General features: G+C 49.6%; 11 protein-coding genes across 11 annotated transcripts; 5 read left to right on the top strand and 6 right to left on the bottom strand.

Moving 5' to 3' along the window:
• Positions 1-63: 63 nt before the first annotated feature.
• On the bottom strand, positions 64-1,877 carry N7506_008061 (translation termination factor eRF1; the record flags this gene model as incomplete). The annotated part of the gene is made up of 5 exons (XM_056957354.1): positions 64-200; positions 250-399; positions 475-1,234; positions 1,283-1,704; positions 1,757-1,877. 5 exons carry the CDS (start codon positions 1,875-1,877, stop codon positions 64-66), a joined length of 1,590 nt encoding a protein of 529 aa, XP_056811688.1.
• An 891-nt stretch (positions 1,878-2,768) lies between these two features.
• Positions 2,769-4,829, top strand: N7506_008060 (putative transporter; the record flags this gene model as incomplete). The annotated part of the gene is made up of 5 exons (XM_056957353.1): positions 2,769-2,878; positions 2,925-4,024; positions 4,096-4,193; positions 4,248-4,414; positions 4,460-4,829. The coding sequence occupies 5 exons, from the start codon at positions 2,769-2,771 to the stop codon at positions 4,827-4,829; spliced, it is 1,845 nt and encodes a 614-aa protein (XP_056811687.1).
• A 47-nt stretch (positions 4,830-4,876) lies between these two features.
• Positions 4,877-5,728, bottom strand: N7506_008059 (25S rRNA (adenine2142-N1)-methyltransferase; the record flags this gene model as incomplete). The annotated part of the gene is made up of 1 exon (XM_056957352.1): positions 4,877-5,728. The coding sequence occupies one exon, from the start codon at positions 5,726-5,728 to the stop codon at positions 4,877-4,879; it is 852 nt and encodes a 283-aa protein (XP_056811686.1).
• Positions 5,729-6,047: 319 nt separating this feature from the next.
• Positions 6,048-6,950, top strand: N7506_008058 (60S ribosomal protein uL23; the record flags this gene model as incomplete). Its single annotated transcript, XM_056957351.1, has 4 exons — positions 6,048-6,072; positions 6,387-6,436; positions 6,520-6,806; positions 6,863-6,950. 4 exons carry the CDS (start codon positions 6,048-6,050, stop codon positions 6,948-6,950), a joined length of 450 nt encoding a protein of 149 aa, XP_056811685.1.
• Positions 6,951-7,475: 525 nt separating this feature from the next.
• On the bottom strand, positions 7,476-7,842 carry N7506_008057 (Tim10/DDP family zinc finger protein; the record flags this gene model as incomplete). Its single annotated transcript, XM_056957350.1, has 2 exons — positions 7,476-7,639; positions 7,743-7,842. The coding sequence occupies 2 exons, from the start codon at positions 7,840-7,842 to the stop codon at positions 7,476-7,478; spliced, it is 264 nt and encodes an 87-aa protein (XP_056811684.1).
• Positions 7,843-8,034: 192 nt separating this feature from the next.
• Positions 8,035-8,582, top strand: N7506_008056 (BUD31 family protein; the record flags this gene model as incomplete). Its single annotated transcript, XM_056957349.1, has 3 exons — positions 8,035-8,206; positions 8,255-8,385; positions 8,439-8,582. 3 exons carry the CDS (start codon positions 8,035-8,037, stop codon positions 8,580-8,582), a joined length of 447 nt encoding a protein of 148 aa, XP_056811683.1.
• Positions 8,583-9,041: 459 nt separating this feature from the next.
• Positions 9,042-11,114, bottom strand: N7506_008055 (forkhead box transcription factor; the record flags this gene model as incomplete). Its single annotated transcript, XM_056957348.1, has 1 exon — positions 9,042-11,114. One exon carries the CDS (start codon positions 11,112-11,114, stop codon positions 9,042-9,044), a length of 2,073 nt encoding a protein of 690 aa, XP_056811682.1.
• A 1,506-nt stretch (positions 11,115-12,620) lies between these two features.
• Positions 12,621-14,392, bottom strand: N7506_008054 (aspartate kinase; the record flags this gene model as incomplete). The annotated part of the gene is made up of 3 exons (XM_056957347.1): positions 12,621-12,718; positions 12,807-14,042; positions 14,128-14,392. 3 exons carry the CDS (start codon positions 14,390-14,392, stop codon positions 12,621-12,623), a joined length of 1,599 nt encoding a protein of 532 aa, XP_056811681.1.
• A 1,785-nt stretch (positions 14,393-16,177) lies between these two features.
• Positions 16,178-17,768, top strand: N7506_008053 (C78 family peptidase; the record flags this gene model as incomplete). Its single annotated transcript, XM_056957346.1, has 6 exons — positions 16,178-16,630; positions 16,685-17,152; positions 17,200-17,231; positions 17,283-17,434; positions 17,484-17,688; positions 17,738-17,768. The coding sequence occupies 6 exons, from the start codon at positions 16,178-16,180 to the stop codon at positions 17,766-17,768; spliced, it is 1,341 nt and encodes a 446-aa protein (XP_056811680.1).
• Positions 17,769-17,994: 226 nt separating this feature from the next.
• Positions 17,995-18,661, top strand: N7506_008052 (nucleoside triphosphates FAP7; the record flags this gene model as incomplete). Its single annotated transcript, XM_056957345.1, has 3 exons — positions 17,995-18,177; positions 18,259-18,407; positions 18,460-18,661. The coding sequence occupies 3 exons, from the start codon at positions 17,995-17,997 to the stop codon at positions 18,659-18,661; spliced, it is 534 nt and encodes a 177-aa protein (XP_056811679.1).
• A 49-nt stretch (positions 18,662-18,710) lies between these two features.
• N7506_008051 (non-canonical purine NTP pyrophosphatase) lies at positions 18,711-19,519 on the bottom strand (the record flags this gene model as incomplete). Its single annotated transcript, XM_056957344.1, has 6 exons — positions 18,711-18,776; positions 18,829-18,893; positions 18,944-18,980; positions 19,028-19,172; positions 19,226-19,299; positions 19,349-19,519. The coding sequence occupies 6 exons, from the start codon at positions 19,517-19,519 to the stop codon at positions 18,711-18,713; spliced, it is 558 nt and encodes a 185-aa protein (XP_056811678.1).
• Between the last annotated feature and the right edge of the window lie 349 nt (positions 19,520-19,868).

The raw sequence follows: 19,868 nt of genomic DNA, 5'->3' as shown, positions 1-19,868 counted from the left end.
CTGACAATGCCATTGAGATATCATGACAGAGATCGGCTGAGCAATAATCCAACGCCATTCGGCTTACATGTAAGCTGGGCAAGCAGTGGTGGAAATCTTGCAGAGAACTGCATTCAACCATTCAAATTGCAATTTAAACCTCATCTTCATCTCAGACACCGAGGGAACCTCAGCGAGCATGTTATGGAGCTTGGATGACCCTGTACGAGATTAGAGTATGCCACAGGTGGAAATGATCGGGAGGCTTACCTCTGAGCAGCTTCACGGAGCTTGGACCAGGCCTGGTTTTGTTATCCTTCACGGATGCCTTGAATCCATCGCGGGAGCCGCCTTGGTTGTCCACGGGGCGAGCCGTCAAAAGACTCGACGCGGGAGCTTCTGGCCGTTCATCCTCGCTCTCTGCGAGGGGGCAATACCGTCAATCTAGCGAGAGTTAGAACGAAATAATACAACCAGACTAAAATAGTGACATACCGTCGTAGAACTCATCGTCATCGCTGTAGTCGGCAAGCTGTTCAAAGTTGACCTTGTATCGGAGAATAGCACCGATACCACCGAATCCCTTGACGAACTGGTTTCCTTCGCCGGATCGGTCAGACACGAACTCCAGGTTGGCACCGAAGTCCTTGTAGGCCTCGGCGAGCCACTCAAGGAAGGAACCGGCTTCAACAACCTCCATATCCAGTCCGGTCTCCTTGTCCTGGAAGAGCTCGCGGTTGTTGATCTCCTGGGCCTTGGTGGTGTGGGCAATGACCTCAGCACCCTCTGAGTTCTTCATCACCCAGCGGGTAATCTCCAGGTTCTCGTGCACAATCAGAATCTCAGCAGCACCAAGCTCCAGCGCCTTGAGGGTATCTTCGATACCGTAGCAAACCTTGCCGGAGTCTTGGCTGATCTCCTGGAAGTACTGACCAATGAGTTTCTTCTCCTGGACGAACTTGACGTTGCTCAGTGTCTCGCCAGCCAATTCGATGGCCTGGTTGAAACCGTTCTCACCACCGTAGGAAACGTCGACAACCTTAATGACCTTGGCCTGGAGACGACCATCGAACAGGTCGGACTGGTTAAGGTCGTTCTTGAAATCGGCAGAACCAGCCAGAACGAGACCAGCGACGTTGACCTTGTCGTTGGTGATGTAGTTCTGGACAGCCAATTCGGCAATCTTGCGCACGTAGTTGTGACGCTTCTCCTCACGCAGACGCGAGAAACGCAGAGCGGATTGACCACCACGTCCCTACGAAAATCAGTATACATGTCGTCTCTAGGCGGAAAAAGTACTCACGTGTTTCTTGGGAAGATCAACGGAGAGACGCTGGAGAATCTCACGGGTGTTACCGCTCAGAGTACCGAACAAGGAACCGTTACCGTCCATGACGATAAAACCGAACTTCTGGTCGGCCTCGAGAAGTTCACTCAATGCCTCAGTGTGGAACTTGTTGTCACAAAGGTACAAAGAAGTGTTGATGGGCTTGAAAGGCTCAAAATCGATGTTAATCTTGCGCTCCTTTCCTTCCGAGGTGATAATTTCACCACAGTACACGACGAGTCCATTGGGAGGGACCTTGTTGTACAGCTTGAGACGCTGCTGGGTGGAGGTAATAGCGGACAACACAGAGAGACGGTTCACACGGGACTTAATGTTGGAAGCGGTACCGTACTCTTCAGCCAACATCTTTGCAGCTCTGCTAATCTGATCCTTGGGGGCTGCATAGGTGTGTCAGCGCGCGGTAGAAGGTAGCGGGGGTAAACGACGTACGAATAATGAGCGAGATCATGGAAGTTCCATTTCCACGGGCAGCTTCAAGACGCTTGATCAGCTTCTTGACCTTCCAGATCTCGATGTTCTTCTCAGCTTCGTTCGGCGGAGGGGCGCTCATCTTGGGCGAGGCGACTGTGGATCAGGGGAGGGGAAGATTATCGGAGGCCCTGCGCCTGAAGACTCGGTCAGAGATGGGGCGGGATCGGGGAACAAATATTCTTGCCTGTTGTGCTGCAAAATTGTTAGTGGGTGCGAGCAAAAAAAAGTCAATGAGCAGAAAGCCGGTGAGATTTTTCAAAGATCCCCAGACGCTCATAGAGCAGAATACATACCTTGACAATATGACGTTCGAACAGTAAATTTCCTCGTGGGGTGGGAGGTACACAGTTTCTTCGAGGGGTCGGCTGCTGCTGAGTAAGCAGGGCTACCCGTGACGTATCTGGTACTTCTCAGGCCGTGGCCCAATACCGGGTGTTCAGGTACCGAGTACATCCTGTTCTATCAGCGTTCTGGAAGAATATGTGTTGTTCAACTGCAGATGTATGCATGTACTGCGTACTCCGTACTCCGTACTTCGTAGGGATACTGTAATCTTAGCGTTTCCACCATGTAAGGGAGTCCCATGAATTGTGCGACTCAACCTTGGAAACAATCACTAGACCAAGAGTGAAACACTTGGGCACCCCTTTGTGAAGACATACTTTGTGTATAAAGAAAAATAACCACTATTCTCCTATACTACCAAAACTAGGTACCATTTCCTGACATACTTAAATGGACAGACTTAGTCAGTTTATATCTCCGCTTATCAAATTGGATCCGCACCCCACAGCGGAAACGCCAGACGCTAGGCTCTTTCGAACATCGCGGACTCGTTTCTCTTATCTTGTCCAGGCTATCTCCATGTGATATCTTTCGCGCCTATCTGCTTCCCCTCTTAAAACGTTGAGATTTTCATGCAAACTTAGCAGCTCTACTCTACTTCCACCCCAGAGCTGTTCTGTTCGACATGCCTGATGAAGAACCGGTTTACGGTTCCTTGAACATCCCTGCAAGGTCTCATGACCATGGTCATCTGAACAGCAGCTTTGCAGAGTCAGAGATGGGAGGTCGGCAAAGGTCAGTTATCCAATCATATATGACCAATTCACACTAATGGCACCAGATCATCCTCATTTTCAAATCGTTTCCGTCAGGCTGGAGGTCCAAACAGCTTGGATAACTTTGCTCGCTCTTGGCAGCGAGCTGCCGCCTTTCCAGAAGTTATCCCGCGGCGGTCGTCGTTCGTCTCTACAAACGAAGATGACGATATCGCCATAGCCACCGGCCAGGACCACAGTTCGCACTCTACATCCTGGGGTCAGTCCTGGGGTCGGAACTCCAATGTAGACCGGCCTCTTCTGCGAGACTCGGACTCGGAAGGCGAGGACAATGACTCCCATGGACCATCGAAACGTGCGCTACCCAGTACTGGGTTGCTTGCTTCGTCATTTGATCGCAGTTTTGCGGCCTCTTATGGAACCATTTCTTCGCGGGTCAGTGAATCGACAAGAAGGAACGCCATACAATTCCACAGGGAGCAAACTCCTCACGCTCACGTTGACGGTGCTGGAGACCCAGATCGGGGCCCGTTGTTGGTAAAGCATATCCAACATGAGGATGGTACGCAGGAGGATGTAATTGTGGGTCAATCCACTGTTCCACAGACGATCTTCAATTCGGTCAATGTTTTGATCGGTATTGGGTTGCTGAGTTTGCCTTTGGCTCTCAAACATGCTGGCTGGGTTTTCGGCTTGTCGTTCCTTGTTTTCTCGGCCCTGGCTACCTCTTACACTGCTAAGATTCTAGCCAAATGTTTGGATGTGGACCGGAGTGTTGTCACATACGCAGATCTAGCATATATCAGCTTTGGACAACAAGCACGCTTGGTCACCAGCTTCCTATTCTGTCTGGAACTTCTGGGAGCTTGTGTGGCTCTGGTGGTGCTTTTTGCTGACAGTTTATATGCCTTGGTCCCAGGGCTGAGCATCTTGCAATGGAAGATCGTTTGTGGACTTGTGCTTCTTCCGCTCAACTTCTTGCCACTTCGCTTCCTGAGTATTACCAGTATTCTGGGAATAATATCATGCACGTCAATTGTGGTTCTCATTTGCATTGATGGCTTGATCAAGCCAAATGCACCCGGGTCTTTGCGTCAGCCGGCCAACACATTCCTTTTCCCCGAGAACTGGGCCACCTTTCCTCTGAGCTTCGGCCTCATTATGTGTAAGTTGATCATCCACTGGATGTTCTGCCCTCCAGTCTCCTCAAGCAGCTCAACTGACGTCGATCAAAAGCTCCCTGGGGTGGACATGGTGTTTTCCCGAACATCTACAGAGATATGAGACACCCCCAGAAATACGGAAAGAGTCTGTGGGTGACTTATCTATTTACAGTAAGAGACCAAAATCGGCTTCCATGGATTTCATTTCTGACTGTGGCGCGATAGTTTACATTGGATTCCTCAATGGCAATCATTGGATGGCTAATGTTCGGCGACATGGTCCGCGACGAAATCACTGCAAACATCCTCACAATTACTGACTATCCACAATCTTTGTCTGTCGGAATTGTAGTGTTCATCGCAATCATCCCTCTCACAAAAGTGCCATTGAAGTGAGTTCACGCCCCTGTATCCCTGGGCTCTGCTAACAGAGACAGTGCCCGGCCTCTGGTTGCCACATTCGAAGTTCTTTGTGGACTTGGAAGTGGCCATGTGCCAGCCGAGAACAGCTCTGAGACGTTCCAGAAAGTTGGTCGAGTATTGGTGCGTGTCTTCGTCGTGGTTATGATTGTCGTTCTGGCGGTAATTTTCCCATCCTTTGATCGCATCATGGCTTTCTTGGGGTCGTTCTTGTGCTTCACCATCTGTATCATCTTCCCTCTTGCATTTTACCTCAAGATTTTCGGGAAAGAGATCAGTCGTGGCGAACGCATCCTTGATTGGGCTTTGCTCGTCCTTTCCTGTATATTGGCAGCGGTGGGAACCATCTGGGCTTTCCTGCCCCAGGAAATGCTCACTGCAAACTAGGTGCCAACCTGAAACATGAAGAGTATAATAGCATTTCATAGACACCATCACTTCTTGTTCATGATGACCGCAAAATTATTTCTCGTCTTGCCAGACCTCAGCTCTTCTTTCTTGAAAGCCTTCGGCAAGTAGTCACCAGTATGTTCCCAGAGGTGGAACACCAGCTTTGAAGTCCGTTTACTTTGCGTTAAACGGAAGCCTAAGCAGTTCATGATCTCGCCTAGTCGTTCTTCATTGAGGTACCGCGAGTTGTCGACGCACGCGATAGGTAGTACCAAGAAGAGGCGAGGCACAAATTCCCAGGCCGATTTGGAAGTCAAGAATTGAACGCAGCGCTTGAGCATCTCCCCACGACCAGTGGCATCGGGGACGTAATTAAGCACCAAAGACAGACTGATCATGTTGAATTTCTCTTCGTCGCCAGATGGCAAAGGTCGCTCCATGAAATCCTGCTTGAGAATCCCAGGCTCTTGCGAGTTCAAATCGATTCGCGTAACATCCAAAGCAGGGTTCATAGAGCAGGCATTCTTTGTACTCAGGGCTCCGACTTCAAGGACCCGGAGCTTGGGCATTTCCTTGTTGAATTCCTTGAGTTCTGGCTTGATCCAATCAATGAGAACTTTGCTGGAATCACCGCCTCGGTCCATGGATTGACCCAGTTTGCTGGCGACCTGGTAGCTTTCCAAGCCACCATTGGCCTGAATCTGAGCATCAATGCTGCTCACTCGGGCTTCGTCACCTGCTTTCAGAGCTTGAGCTCGGGTTTTGAGAAGCCGGTGGTGAGAACGAATCAGGGTACGAGTCGCTTTGGCTGAAAGCGCGGCATCTTTGGATTTGGCGATTGGAGGCCGGCCTGTAGACAACAAGCCGGGCCTTTTAGCTCGCTTTTGCGGGGCCATGAATGAAGTGTGAAGTAGGATTGATGAGAATATTCGAGATATTCGTAAGTATCTTTGGCTGAATATAGAAAAGCAGCAGAGGACATGCAAAATCAAAGGCGTTGATCAAAAAGCAAAAGATAAATACCACGTAGCTTCTGATTGGACAGAAAAGTGACAGTACTGTACCACCGGGTATTAAAACTTACATGAGTCAGCAAGTGCAAGGCCCATGGGTCACCTGACCCACTACTAGGGTTTTTGCTAAGCGAAAACCACTCCAAATGTTCGAACTTTGACACTGCGAAGACTCCATCATCGACAGCAACCGACGACAGCCATGGCCCCCTCCGACAACAAGACCGGTATGTGCCAACCATATTCCGCTCCTCTACTGCGATTGCAACACCGACTGTGAATTTTTCGTGAACTTGGAGGACAATATTCGGGAATCGAAAATTTCGAGATTTGGAGATCATATCGCAATGGACTGAGATTACCACGACATGCAACATGCGACCAGCGTCGCTATCGAACATGTCTTCCGAAATCACTCCTGCATATCGATCAATCAAAACCCGTCATGTCGCCCTCTTCGTTCACGGTTCACAACGGCGCAATCTCAATTTTTTTTCTCTTCGTCTTCACATTTCAAGATCACCGCTAACTCGATAAACAGGCAAGAACAAGGCCAACGCCGCCGCCAAGGCGGTCGCCAAGGGCGCTTCGGTACGTAACAAAAGATGAAGCAGACCAGAATTTTTGATTTCAAAGATTTTCGGAGCCTATCGCTAACGCGGTTGTGGCAACAGCTTCACAAGTCCCGCAAGGTCTACACCTCCGCCACCTTCCACCGCCCCAAGACCCTCCAGCTGTCGCGGTCCCCCAAGTACCCCCGCGTCTCCGTTCCCCACGGACCCGCTCTGGACTTCAACAAGGTCGTTCTGTACCCCCTGAACACCGAGTCCGCCATGAAGAAGATCGAGGAGAACAACACCCTTGTCTTCATCGTCAACGTCAAGTCCAACAAGCGCCAGATCAAGATGGCTCTTAAGAAGCTCTACGACGTTGACACCGTCAAGGTCAACACCCTTGTCCGGTATGTCTACTGTCTCGATCGTGATCATCTGAAATGGGTTACTAACAAAGTCACAGCCCCGACGGTACCAAGAAGGCCTTCGCCCGTCTCACTCCTGATGTCGATGCTCTTGACATTGCCGCTACCAAGCTGGCTATTGTCTAAATGGGGAATTTCTTTGGGTTTTGGCGAATTTGTTTATCACTACGGTGATGCTAAAATACCAGCCGGGCTGAATGATCAAAAATTTACTTGTGGATGTCACGATTCATGAATTTAGTGGACTTGTCGGTCCTGTAATGACTATGACCTGTCCATTGTAGAATGTAAAGTGTAGCTATCGCAACTAAGCATCATGTCTTAAAGAAGGCCAATTGTCACAGTCATGTATCTGCCCAGGCACTCAGCACCCATGTTGACCCCGTCCTCAAGACCACCTGGGCAGAGCCTCTGCTGGGGCTATCCTACGTACTCTACCCGCCACTGAACACATTCCCCGGATGTATGGGGAACTGTATATGTGAAAACAGCTTCATCTTGTAGCAGTGTACAGTGGTTCATAAATTGACTCTAGTATACATGATTTTGAAATCGTCCAAAAACCGTAGGACATGACCCCCAACCAAATCTTAACAACCCATGCGCGAATTATGATATGTGGCAATGGACATTCGACGAACGGCGAGGATCTTAGTGGCGCATGTTATCCAGCTTAGATAGAATAGCCAGGCTGGAGTCCATCCACCGCTCAACGCAGTTCTGCGCGCAAGCCTCCTCGGACTTATCGAGGGCGCCGGAGGAGATCTTGCTGGTGACACACTTTTGCCAGCAAACTTCGTTCAGGTGGTGGACGGCTGTGAAGTTATATCAGCAGGTGTTCGCTCGAGTTAAACGCAATCTCAGGGATGTCATATTGAATCTGAAGCGTAGTTCATGTGGTCCGCGGTGGTAACTCACTCTGCTGAATGTTGCTCTTCTGGGCTTCATTGGTGAGGACCTGGTTGAGCTCCTTCTTGTCGGTGTCCGACAGCTTGGTGAGGTCGATGTTCTGCTCCATTGTGATGATTGTGATGGGTGATGATAACAAGGAGCTGCTGAGGTGTTCGGAGGACCCCCAAGGTCAAAATCAAAGGCGGTGACAACTGGCACAAAAATGACGCGCAGTTTTCCTATCGATAGGCTTCCTCTTCCTTCACCACCCACCTTACCAGAACCCTCCTCTTCGGTACCCCTACAAAATCCCTCGAAGATGCCTCCCATTCGCTCCGCGCGCAATCGCAAGCCGCCCCCTGCTGGCTTCGACGATCTCGAAGATACCCTGCTTGAGTTCAGCAATAAGATGAAAGATGCCGAGAACGCCTCCCATGAAGGAAAGAAGAAATACGAAGTCCTCTGGCCCATATTCCAGATCAGTCACCAGCGTGAGTTGCATACATACCCCGTCGCGGAACCAGACTAATTTGTTTCAGGCTCACGATACATTTACGACCTCTACTACGAAAAAGAAGCTATCTCGAAGCAGTTGTATGACTGGTTGCTGAAGAACGGCTATGCGGATGCCAACCTGATTGCGAAGTGGAAGAAGCAAGGCTATGAGAAGGTGGGTCTTTCACCGAGCATGGGGAGAAGATATGTTATACTAACTTGCTGTAGCTTTGTTGTTTGCGCTGCGTCCAGACGAAAGAGACGAATTTCAACTCGACTTGCATCTGCCGTGTGCCCAAGGCGCAGCTGAAGGAGGATCAGACGGTGCAGTGCGTCAGTTGTGGATGCCGGGGATGTGGAAGTAGCGATTAAGGACTTCCAGTATGGACCGACTCGAACGGTCCAAGCATATTGGGCAGGTTCAGGCATGGCGTTACGGTACTATAATCATTCAATCAATCAGATACCCTACATTAGAATGTGTCTATAGCATTCACTGTAATCGAAGTATTCAAGTATTCAATTGCTAACTACATTAATTGCGCCTTCAATGAGCCAAGTTCCCCAATCCAGATATCCCAAATCATAAAACCATCGCTTGCATGTACACATCGTCATTAAGGTCGTAGGGCCATCCTGGGCTCAGAAATGTCAGAACCGGCTCCCAGCCCAAAAGAACTCCACACAAAACCGCCCAAACCAATCCAACAGAACACCATGAACGCAAAACAGAAAGAGCAAAGTAATAGGGGGAGTAGATGCGCAAAAATCCAAGGGTTGGGTCTCACAGAGTGCCCATCCGAGACAAAAACACAAAATCATGACAAAATTTTAAAACAGAGTCGTACTACTGCGGCCCATTTGGGGTCGCGAGTGAAGGGGTTGGCGAGGTTTGAGAGCATCATCTTTGCTCGCACCTCCGATTTTTTGGAAGCCTTGCAGAAGATCTATTCCGTCCACTTCGTTCGAGCTGTCGTTGCCTTCGTCGAAGAGGTGGAATGAGAAGAAGTCTTCCTGGCTAGCATCACCGAAGCGCTGGTTATCCGGGAGTTTGGAGGGAGACTCGGGGAACACGAGGGACTTGGACCTGGACATAGGTCCCGGCCGGCTGTTGACGTTTCCAGAAGTGATGTCTGTGAGAGCGGAGTTGCCACTTTCTGTGCGTGGGCGCTTGACTGAGCGCTTCTCTGGTGACCCGTAAGAGATGTGTGATGGCACTGGGTCGGCAAAGACATCAAAAGTGGTGTTGAAGTGATCATGGGGAGTGTATGATTCATCTTGTAGGTTGAAGGCGGGACTCCATGGCAAGGCGTCTTCAGCGAGACCCAAGTGCTTGATAGGGGAGTTCACCATTTGCTGTATCTTGCGGCGATGATTGCGCAGATTTGTGTTTGGAGAGACGGATGGGGGTGGCTTAGCAGGCTTCTTGAACTTAATGACCGGGGTCAATGGCGGTGGCTGCATGCTGATGTACTGGCTGCGGAAGGGAGACGATCCAATGGGATGAGGGTTTTTGCGCGGGGCCGTCTGACCAGGGCTCATGTCGTGAGACGAGCTGCGCATTCGCGCAATCTCTTCTTCTGCGCGTCCACGCTTAATTCGAGGAGGCTCGATATCAAGATCAGAGGTCAAGATATGTCCAGACTTGTTAGGCCGTAAAGCCGAAGATTCCAAAGATGAGAAGTAGCCACTATCGTTGAGGGTAATTGACTTGCGCTTGCGCGGTCTAGGCGCGGGCGTCGGGCCACTCTGAGTAGGCGTTGGGGGAGTACCCTGTCGGGCAAAGCGAGGAGGAGCAATTGGTGGAGAGGATCGGATGTTTTGAGGTGGGGAGGAGCGAGGCACAGCGCGTGGTGCAGGGACTGGGTTGACTTCTTCCGCGTCATCTTGCAGCGCAGGGTCGGAAGCTGGCAGGGTGGCATCGGAAGACATGTCATTCGGGGGTGGCCTAGGAGGAGGCGCGTGGTGAACATGTGCGTGATGGGCCGCCGGCGGTGGTACCATCCAAGTCGTAGTGCTGGCGCCGTGCGAGGAAGCGAGATCTCTTTGGGGAGCAGCGGGGAGTGGAAGGCTGGACATGGTGGCGCGGCGCACTTGTTTATCCTTCAAGAACTGTCCCTCCATACCAGGCTCAATGGCCCAGTAGTTTCCTTTGCCTGGGTCGTCCTTGGGGCGCTCCTGCTTGATGAAAGCCTTGTTCAAACTGAGATTATGGCGAATGCTATTTTGCCATCCTGCATCGGTGTTCTTGTAATATGAGAACGTATCAGAGATCCACTTGTAGATCTGCGCTAGTGTCAAGCGTCGGTGGTTGGCGCGCAAAATGGACATTCCGATCAAGGTGGCGTAGCTGTACGGAGGCTTGGAGCCATCATCTTCTACCGGTGGCATCTCGTGCGGTTCGGGAAGATAGATGGCCGGCGCGTCGTCGCGCTTTTGTTTCTTGTTGGGGCGCTCTCTGAGCGGCGCAGCTTCCATGAGTGTGCGCTTCATCGGAAGTTTGGAGTCATATGATGGTTCTGGGAAGTCGGCGAAACTGTCATTGGAGGGTTCTTCCGGATAGTTTTCTTTATCGTTGACGCTGGAGAAGGTAGTGAAGAGGGCAGAGTGTGGCATCGGTTGAGAGTAGATGGGGAAAGGCGCTTTCTTGGCCGGGGAGTCGGTGGTGAACATGGGAGGAACTGGGGCAGAGATTGGGACGAAACCGAGTTTTCCACCGGGATGCGAGCCCTTGTGCAGTCCTTTTGTCGGCGATGGCCTGTGCGGGCCGGGAGGGAAAGACAAGTTCTCAATGGGTTGGAGTGGTAGCGGTGAGGGTTGCAGACGGGGCTGCGATCTGATGATCTCCTGCGATGGGGCTAGCACTGAAGAAAAGTGTGCGCCCGTCGAACGCGTCGATCCCATAATCCGATCAAGTGTCGAAGGGGAATCACCAAAATGACAAACGCGTCAACAGAAGGCGCGACTGACAACAAGGCCTTCAGCCCAGCTTGCTGACACGAGCCGTGCCTAGATGTGACGAGGCTGCAGAGAATTCAGGTTGAACCAATGGTAGATCAGGAGCAAAGACCAAGTCACTCAGGCCGTCATGCACCAGGTTGGGCCACAAGGCGCTAAGGCGTCACACTCGAACGCGAATCAGGCTGCACAGATAACAGATTGACGAGATGCGGTGGATCAGCACCAATTTTGGATAAATCTGCCGGGCGTAGTCGAGTGAAATGGCGATCGAAGTGAGTTGAGGAGAGAGAGAGAACAGGGCCGTTGAGCCGTGCAATATGGGAGTAGGTGTAGAGGAGAGAATGAGAATACAAGATACAAAAGGCTGAAGATCACAAAGATTTAGTAGATCCTCGGTTCCAAGGTTCCAAGGATAAGGGACTGGGACTCGTTTTTTTTTTTTTTTGCTTCCAAAGGGTTGCGGCACGTAGGATTTGAAGAAGAGACCTTTGGAGCACTAAATGGTATTATATGAGAATCTAAGTAGCGACTCTTCCAACTGGGGGAGAAGAAAAGAAGAAAGGCGGGGGGAGGAGAGGATGATTGTCTGATAGTACATCATGATACCGGTCATGTATTGTCACTGACCTCACGCGTCACGCGTTTTACTATGGGAAATGGGACTCAGTCGGGTGGTAATTTAGGTAAAATACTGTCACATCAGATCATATCGGGAGTGAAGGGGGTCTCCCTTGCTCATATTTCTTAGTGTCGATCCGATCCACTGCGAAGTATGAACTTCAGGTTTCTTTATTGCTTCTATTATTAACGAACTACAGGTCTATTGAATATGATATAGAATCAAGGATATCTTCATAGAGCATCGAGTCAATCGTATGATGTTTTATGCAGTTAATCTTAAAAGTACAGAGTACAGCGCATGTGGACGGAGTAGAAATAGTAACACTTGCAGAACCCAGCACATAGCCTCTTGTAGCCAACCATCTCGGTATGTTGATGTAACTCTGAAACGGCCCCCCTTGATGGAAATGTCCTGCACTGCTCACATCACTGGTCAATGCCCCTCTTCCCCCGAAGACTAACGCATGTGCGCTGCAGCTCTGCAGTTCTGCAGCAACCTAATCCTTATTTGAAACTGCCCGCACCCTCTTTCTATTGCTAATCTAGGGAGGCTCCCTACCTAGGTAGTCTCTCTCTCTGCGCTTCCCTTGCTTGTATATCAGAGACACAGTGTAACAGATTTTTTATATTCGGACCGAAACAGACGCTTCATGACATCTATACTGCAGAAAGGGGAAAACGCCAAGTTCCATGCATCACAAAAAAAGAAAAGAAATTGAAACCATGCTTCTAGCCCCCTTTTCTAAGAGCTCCGACATAACTTTTTTTTCTATCACAAAAAAAAATACCAAAGGGATATCTTAAAACAATTGCTCAAACGTGGGAGGATTAGTCCAAGAAGGTGAACATGCTGGTATGGATGATGTTCAGCGCTCGGTCGGCGTCGCGTTCTTCGATAACGCAGGAGATATTGATTTCACTGGCACCTGTGAGGGGGTGAAAAGAAGATGTTAGTTCCAATCAAGGGTAAAGAGGGTAAGGGAGGGTGGATGGGAGACCCAATTATTCACTAACCTTGCGAGATCATCTCAATATTCACATTGTTCTCCCCAAGAGTAGTGAACATACGACCGGCGACACCGATCATGTTCTTCATCTGCTTGCCAACCAGACTGAGAATGGCCATTTCGGGGATGATGTCTACAGTGCCGTACCGAGCCAGGTCACTCAGAGCCCCTTTCAGATCGTCATCAATGACCTGGTACTCATCCCTTCCGTTTCCGTTTAGGAGGGGCATCTCCGAGTGAAGGGCCAAGGACACGTGGACCTCGCTGGTCGAGATCAAATCAATTGACAAGCGCCACTTGTCCAAGACGGAGAAAATCCCCGCAAAGAAACCGTGAGACAGCGAGCGCTTGTTGGAATGAACATTGATCACCAGAATGTTATGCTTGATGGTGACTGCCGTGGGCCGCTTCGGCCTCTGCATGAGACTGGGACTCCGAGTGCGGAACAGGCGAGGGTCATGGCCCGGTGTGGTTCTCTCTAATTCCGCCACGGAGTCAGGGAAAATGATAGTACCGCGGTTCCTGGGATTCATGACATTCTTGATGCGAATGGGAATCTTGGCGCGGATAACCTGCTCCATGGTGAAGGGGTGGATCACCTCCGATCCATAGAAGGTCAATTCGGCGGCTTCGGCAGGGGTGATGGTGGGAAGGAGGCGGGCGGTAGGTACCTTGCGAGGGTCCGCGGTGAAGATACCATCCACTTCCTTCCACACCTGCAGCTCCTTCGCACGGGTTCCGACGGCAACTAGGGCGGCGCAGAGATCGGTGTATCCACGGCCGATCTGGTCCAGCAGACCACCGGGGATGGTACCAAAGTAACCCGTCATAACAGGAACTCGGTGCCCGCAGGCATCGACCTTCGCACCAAAGGCTGCTGCCAAATTATTATAGAAGTCTTGGTCCAGACCTTTGGTACCAATGGGGAAATCAATGATCTCGGACAAATCCACGTATTGTGAATCCACGCCGCGATCTTGCAAGAGAGCGGCCATCACCCGACAGCTCAACTTCTCACCAGCACTCATGACCTTATCCACACAGCGAGCGCTAATCTCCCCAAGGGTCTGGGCGGCCTCGAGGACCTTGAGAACCCGCTCGCACTCCGCATTGATGTCTGCGGTGACTTGATCTCTTAATTCGACCGACTTGACTTGGTCCTGGAGGACTTGATTGTGTTCCAAGCGAACGGCCTCGACCAATGACTCATATTCTCGTGATTGGGAGTTCTCAGCGTCCCGCGCTGCCCGCAAAAGTCTGTCAAAGGACGAGAGACGTTAGTATCGAGGGTCACCAGAATCCATCCCACTATGTCATGAGTGACTCACCGGTTGGTGGTGCCTTCTGCTTTGGTAGAACTGCTTCTAGCAGAGCATACGACAGCGACTCGGTTGTCGACCAGACTAGGTCTGTAGGGCAAATGTCAGTTTCGAGGAGGATTGCAGTTGAAAAAGATGCGTCATACTCGACAACCTGCTCAATGATGTTGAGCGCAAACTTGCCGACACTGGTGCCGCCGAATTTTTGCACAACCCAATTGCTGCGAGCCTCAGAGGCCACAGGTAGATCTGAATTAAGGAGAGTAGTGGCCATGATGCTCCCAAGCAAATGTATAATGAGGTCAGGAAGGAAGAGTCATCCAGCTGTGAATTTGGAGGGGGAGACCGGCGAAAGCGGAGCCCTTGGGGCCACTTCCGGCTGCATAGTGTATATTTTTTTTTTTTGCGACCCACTTCCGCCTCCCGATTCGTCCAGGAACCACACGATATCGGCCCCAATCACGCCATTTGCTTACGGCCTTTGTCAAACACTGCAAACACACGTGTTCCTCCGTTTAGAGTTCCGAAGTATACAATCTTTAAGAAACAATGTACAAGGATATAGAGAGTGTGTAGCCTTGCAAGGTACGGAGAACTGTACATGGTAGATCAGGAATTCTTCCAAAGGCTTCTTTCTAACTCGGCTTCGTGGTTTCCTGGTCAATAACCAATCTCGGTTGTAACATCCATGGATGTAAGAAACTCCGCCGGCTTCCTACCCCAAGTAAGCACTTGTTCTCAGCACCCATTGTCAGAGGATGATTCGTTATTTTCGGAAACTATGTAGCTTGATATGCTTTTTTGTCTTTGTGTTTTGCTCAATCCATTCAAAGACTGTGTCATTTCACATAGCATTGGCTGTGCCATGTGTGCGACGTTTACTGAGACGCCATTTCGCTGCGCAAGTAAGCATTGATTTTGTCAAAGAACCAAGAGGAAGAAGACAAACATTATGCTCTACTTTTGCTACCTAAATCAAAGAATTCCAACCTTAATGAATTGAAAAGGTTATCTGCATTAGCAAGAATGCTAACGAAAACACATATGCATCGTTGCACTCTGGCCGGTAACCTTCTTCATTATGTCCCGGTTGGCGTAATTGGTTAGCGCGTTCGGCTTTTAGAACATCGTACTTTGCATTGAAATCTTACTTCAGATGCATGAAAAGGTTCACCGAAAGACTACGGGTTCGAGTCCCGTATCGGGAGTGCAAACATCAAGATTTTTGCTCGCCAAAAATCCTAGTCGTTAACAATTGTTACAATGCTAGATTGGGTCATGAATATGTTCTAAAGTACAGACTAGACTGCCGCTCCGTATCTTTGCGGCTTTTAGATATATGCATTAACAAAAGTGTGACTACCAGACTCCAGTCGTCTGAAATGTCAACAATAAATGACTACAAATAGCGATGACAAGGTGAATGAGATACCAGAACCTTGGAAATGGCTGCTTTTAACTTGGTTTTAAGTAGTCGACTGGACAGCGCTCACCACTGGTCTTTCCTCTTTTCTTGCTGCTGTGGTTGAACATGTGGCGCCCGAGGCAGCCTCTGTCTATTGTAGCAGATATACAGATATCCAATGAATTTGACCTGGTCATATGCTGAATATGTGATGGAAATTTGGGGATCCAGCCTTCTCTATAGATGTCTAGAATAGCACGCTCAGAAATTTAGATAGGGAATCCCGAACACTCTCTAAAGGCTTAACTGACTAGACTTGCTCTTATATAAAGCAGCTAGTAACTAATTCACTCTAAAAGTGTGGCTTTAAAGATCTTAGATTTGAATAGTTGCATGTTTTGGTTCATAGTCGGTCAAGATGCCTGGGTTATTGTGAAAGGCGTTGAAGCATCGGTGGGTCGGCAAATAGCCGGGGTTCTGGATCAGGCATCAAATTAAGCATCCTCCAAACTCCACTGTCATCTCTCTCAGCCCCGACTCTCACTTATTCCACCACGTTATTCCTCTATTGCGTTGTGATTGGCGTTGTGATTGGCTTTGCATTTTTACTTTTTTTGTTTTGTCCATACTGCGTATATGCAGATTGAAGCGACCATGGTCGACATTAACATCTCATGTCCGTTTTGTCCCTTTGCAGACTCTGATGCCGAATTCGTGTCGCAACATGTCGAGTACTGTCATCCAGAGAGCGCAGATTCTTACTCTCCTGGCCTGGAAAACGCTCTTCAACAGTCGACCTTGGCTGACGACACTGAAAAATATGTCGATTGTCCACATGGATGCGGTGAAATAGTGGCAGCCGCCGAATTGGACATCCATCTCGATTTGCATGTTGCAGAAGGAGTGGCTCTAGATGACAGCGGCATAGCCTCAACACGCTCTCCTGTGGTTCTTGAAGAGGACTTTGACGACCTTGATATGATGGACTCTTACAAGGGTGGTAAGCGTGGAATGCAAAGAGATTCTGCCCGTGTCAACACTTCCAAACCACCACGAGCGCACAGTCCTCCGAGAATGACCAATTCAGACGGAATCAAGAGGCTAGGGGTATGTCCAACTTTATGTGTATAGAAAATTTGTCGCATTGCTAATGCGCCTCAGCGCTCTGAATTGGGACCTCACGCCCATGAGAAGAAAATGCCATCGTGGCTCAAAAAGATGCTAGAGAAAGGCGGCAGTACTTCAAAGCAGACTCAGATTACGTCCGATGGAAAACTAGCCCGAAAAGAGGTAACAGAGAACGAAACTGATCATCTGATTCCAGTCCTCGCTCGCCTCTGTGAGCAGGACAAGACTGTCCAACGAGCCTTCTTCTGTAGCCCGAAGGTCCGCCATATCTGCAAGCTGCGCCGAGAAGGTGGATTTTGCGGATATCGCAATATACAGATGCTTGTCTCGTGGCTGAAAAAGACACGCAGCTTTGGTCACGAACATTTTCCGGATAAAGGGCCGTCAATTCTCCAATTACAGGACATGATCGAGTCGGCCTGGGATATGGGATTCAATAGTTCCGGCAGAGCTGAGACAGGTGGTATCAAAGACACACGCAAATTCATTGGAACACCTGAGGTTAGTCTATTGACGAAGGGCCAGACTCACCGGCTAATAACGTATAGGCACAAGCTCTCTTCATGAGTCTAGGAATTCCGTAAGTCGCATATCAGTCTTGGTATACGTTGCCAACTGACTTCTTGCCTAGGTGTAAAGCCAGTTGTCTCCTCGAAACGAGTGATCAACGAGCCTGCGATGCTCTTTACAAGCATGTCGCAAACTATCTCCGATCAGCCTCGCCGGAAGACGATGCTAAGGTTGTCCAGACCGATCTTCCCCCAATTTACTTCCAACATGATGGTATTGCTCCAGTTCGGCTGTTTTTGACCACTCACTGACATGAATACAGGCCACTCAATGACAATCATTGGGTTCGAAATTCGGGACAATGGCAGTGCAAATCTGCTAGTGTTCGATCCCATGTTCAAAACCGCCCCTGCGATGGAACGTCTGATAGCAAACTCTCAGAATCCATCTGATCCTACCCGCGTTCTCAAGGCGTATCGTCGTGGAACACCGCATCTGCAAAAGTTTAAAATCTTCGAACTGCTTGAGTGAGTCCAGGTTGATCCAGCACGCTTCTTCTAATGCTAACTACAGTAGGCTTTCCGTCACCCCTAAGGCTACTGCATAGCGTCTCATCTGAGCATCATAGCGATTTTTTTTTGTAAGCTTTTAAATATTGTCATGACCAATCGACCACGTAAATCAAAAATCAAAAGTCCGCTTAGTTTTATACATCCCAAAGCGGCAATTTACCCCTCCGCGATAAGATAGGCGGGGCAAAAATTAGTCCGAAATTATTTCATCTGGGGGAATCTCCAACTCGCATCGAACAGCTCAACAGCTTACAATTCACTATGCGGACTTCACCTAACGTGATCATTACCGGTACGCCCGGTGTGGGCAAGACTGTCCACTGCGAACAACTCGCCCAGGACATCGGCCTGAAGCACTTATCCATCAACCAAGTCGCAAAGGACCGCGGTTGTTTTGACGAGTATGACGAGGAATTGAAGACATGGGTTGTTGATGAAGATAAGGTATGCTTCTTCTTTTTTTTAAAAAAACTCTGCGGAATGATTCGCCTCGTCTAGTCAGATCCTCCGCTAACTTGCCCGCAGCTCCTCGACGCCCTCGAAGACGAAATCCCCAACGGTGGCTACCTTATCGACTGGCACGCCTGCGATCTTTTCCCCAAGTCCTGGATTGATCTCGTCGTCGTTCTCCGTTGCCCTACTACAGATGTTCTATTCGACCGACTTTCGTCACGGTACGTCAAACCACGCAACGTTCACAATTTCAAAAACTAATCCCATACACAGAGGCTACCATGAAAAGAAGCTAGACGAGAACATCGACGCCGAGATCTTCGGTGTACTACTTGACGAGGCGCGGGAAGCCTTCGACGAAGAAATTGTGGTGGAATTGAACAGCGAGCAAGACTCCGACGTCGAGTCCAACTGCCAGCGGATCTCACAATGGGTTGATTCATGGAAGGAGAGACAGGCAGAGAACGCGGATTGAGCTTTTTCTCTTTGTTCGTATCTACGTATTTGGCGGCTTTATATACCCTCTACTGGCCTTCCGCGAGCCACTGCTGCAACTTACCAAGCGCCTTGCCCCGGTGCGAGATCTCGTTCTGCGCGCTTTTAGTACATGGCTTGTTATATCTACATGGGGGGTTCTCTTACCTTGGCTGCCTTGTCCATCTCTGCATAGGTCTGCTTGCCATCGTATTCAAAGATGGGGTCCCAGCCTGCGAGGGTTAGATATAGATTCCAGTGCCGGGCTGGATTATTCACTTACCAAATGAGGTTGGGCCTCGGGGGCGCACAATCTTGCCCTGTACTTTGGTTAGATTTGTATATACTCAAAACAATTGCAACTTGCCTCGGTTCTTCCTTGGAAAATGAGGGGCTCCTCGCCGGGACCACGGCAGAAAGCAAATGTGCACACTGCTTCAGCGGTTCTATCTTCAAAGCCGTCGAGCATCTTGTTCAGACCTTCATGTCCGAGTGCCTCCATGAATGATTTGCTGGTGTAGTCGGTATTTAGTACAGTTTCAATCAGATGTGAAAGGTGACTCACATGTATGGTCCAGGGAGGCCCTTCAATGCGTGGAACTCAAGCGCGGTATCTTCAGTCAAAGCCGGTCCATTGATCTATCACTCGTTAGGTCCTGTAGATTCAGTCTTGAAACGGTGGACCTACCGCCTCGGCGGCGCGTCTGGCCTTTTCTTTGGCAATTTCTTCGATCGTTCCTTGGATTTCAGGAACGTCGACCTCCTGGTTGTCTACTTCAATGACATTGCCGAGGATGGCTCGCACCTCACTCAGCTTGTTCTTGTTTCCGGTGATAAAGTTGAGCTTTGTGAGCGCCATTTTGTGTTCAGCGAAGTGTGTGAGAAATTCGAATTTCCAAATGCGGGACACATACCCCACCGCCGACCCGCGCTTTTTATAGATCTCTACGAGGTTCCAAGGTTGGTGATTTTCTCTATATTCTCCCGTTTCAAAGTGAGACTGACCAGATCCGTGGATGTTAGGTATTTGTCCATACACGAGAATCTACTGAAATTCATATCTATGCCCAGGTGGTCAAGGTTGGACTGTATGGCCGGAAGCTACAGCCCTGGAGGTACTCCCTACGTTGGTGATATATAAAGGTGCTGCCAGGCAATATCGAGTCTGAAAATCTACCAAAGATCATAAATTCATAGCAAAACCGCGT

The sequence above is a fragment of the Penicillium brevicompactum genome, assembly GCF_028827555.1.
Source record: "Penicillium brevicompactum strain IBT 35665 chromosome Unknown utg000005l_segment0_segment0, whole genome shotgun sequence".
NCBI lineage: Eukaryota > Fungi > Ascomycota > Eurotiomycetes > Eurotiales > Aspergillaceae > Penicillium > Penicillium brevicompactum.
Note: the sequence above shows the minus strand (reverse complement) of the source record. Positions and strands in the feature narration are given on the sequence as shown.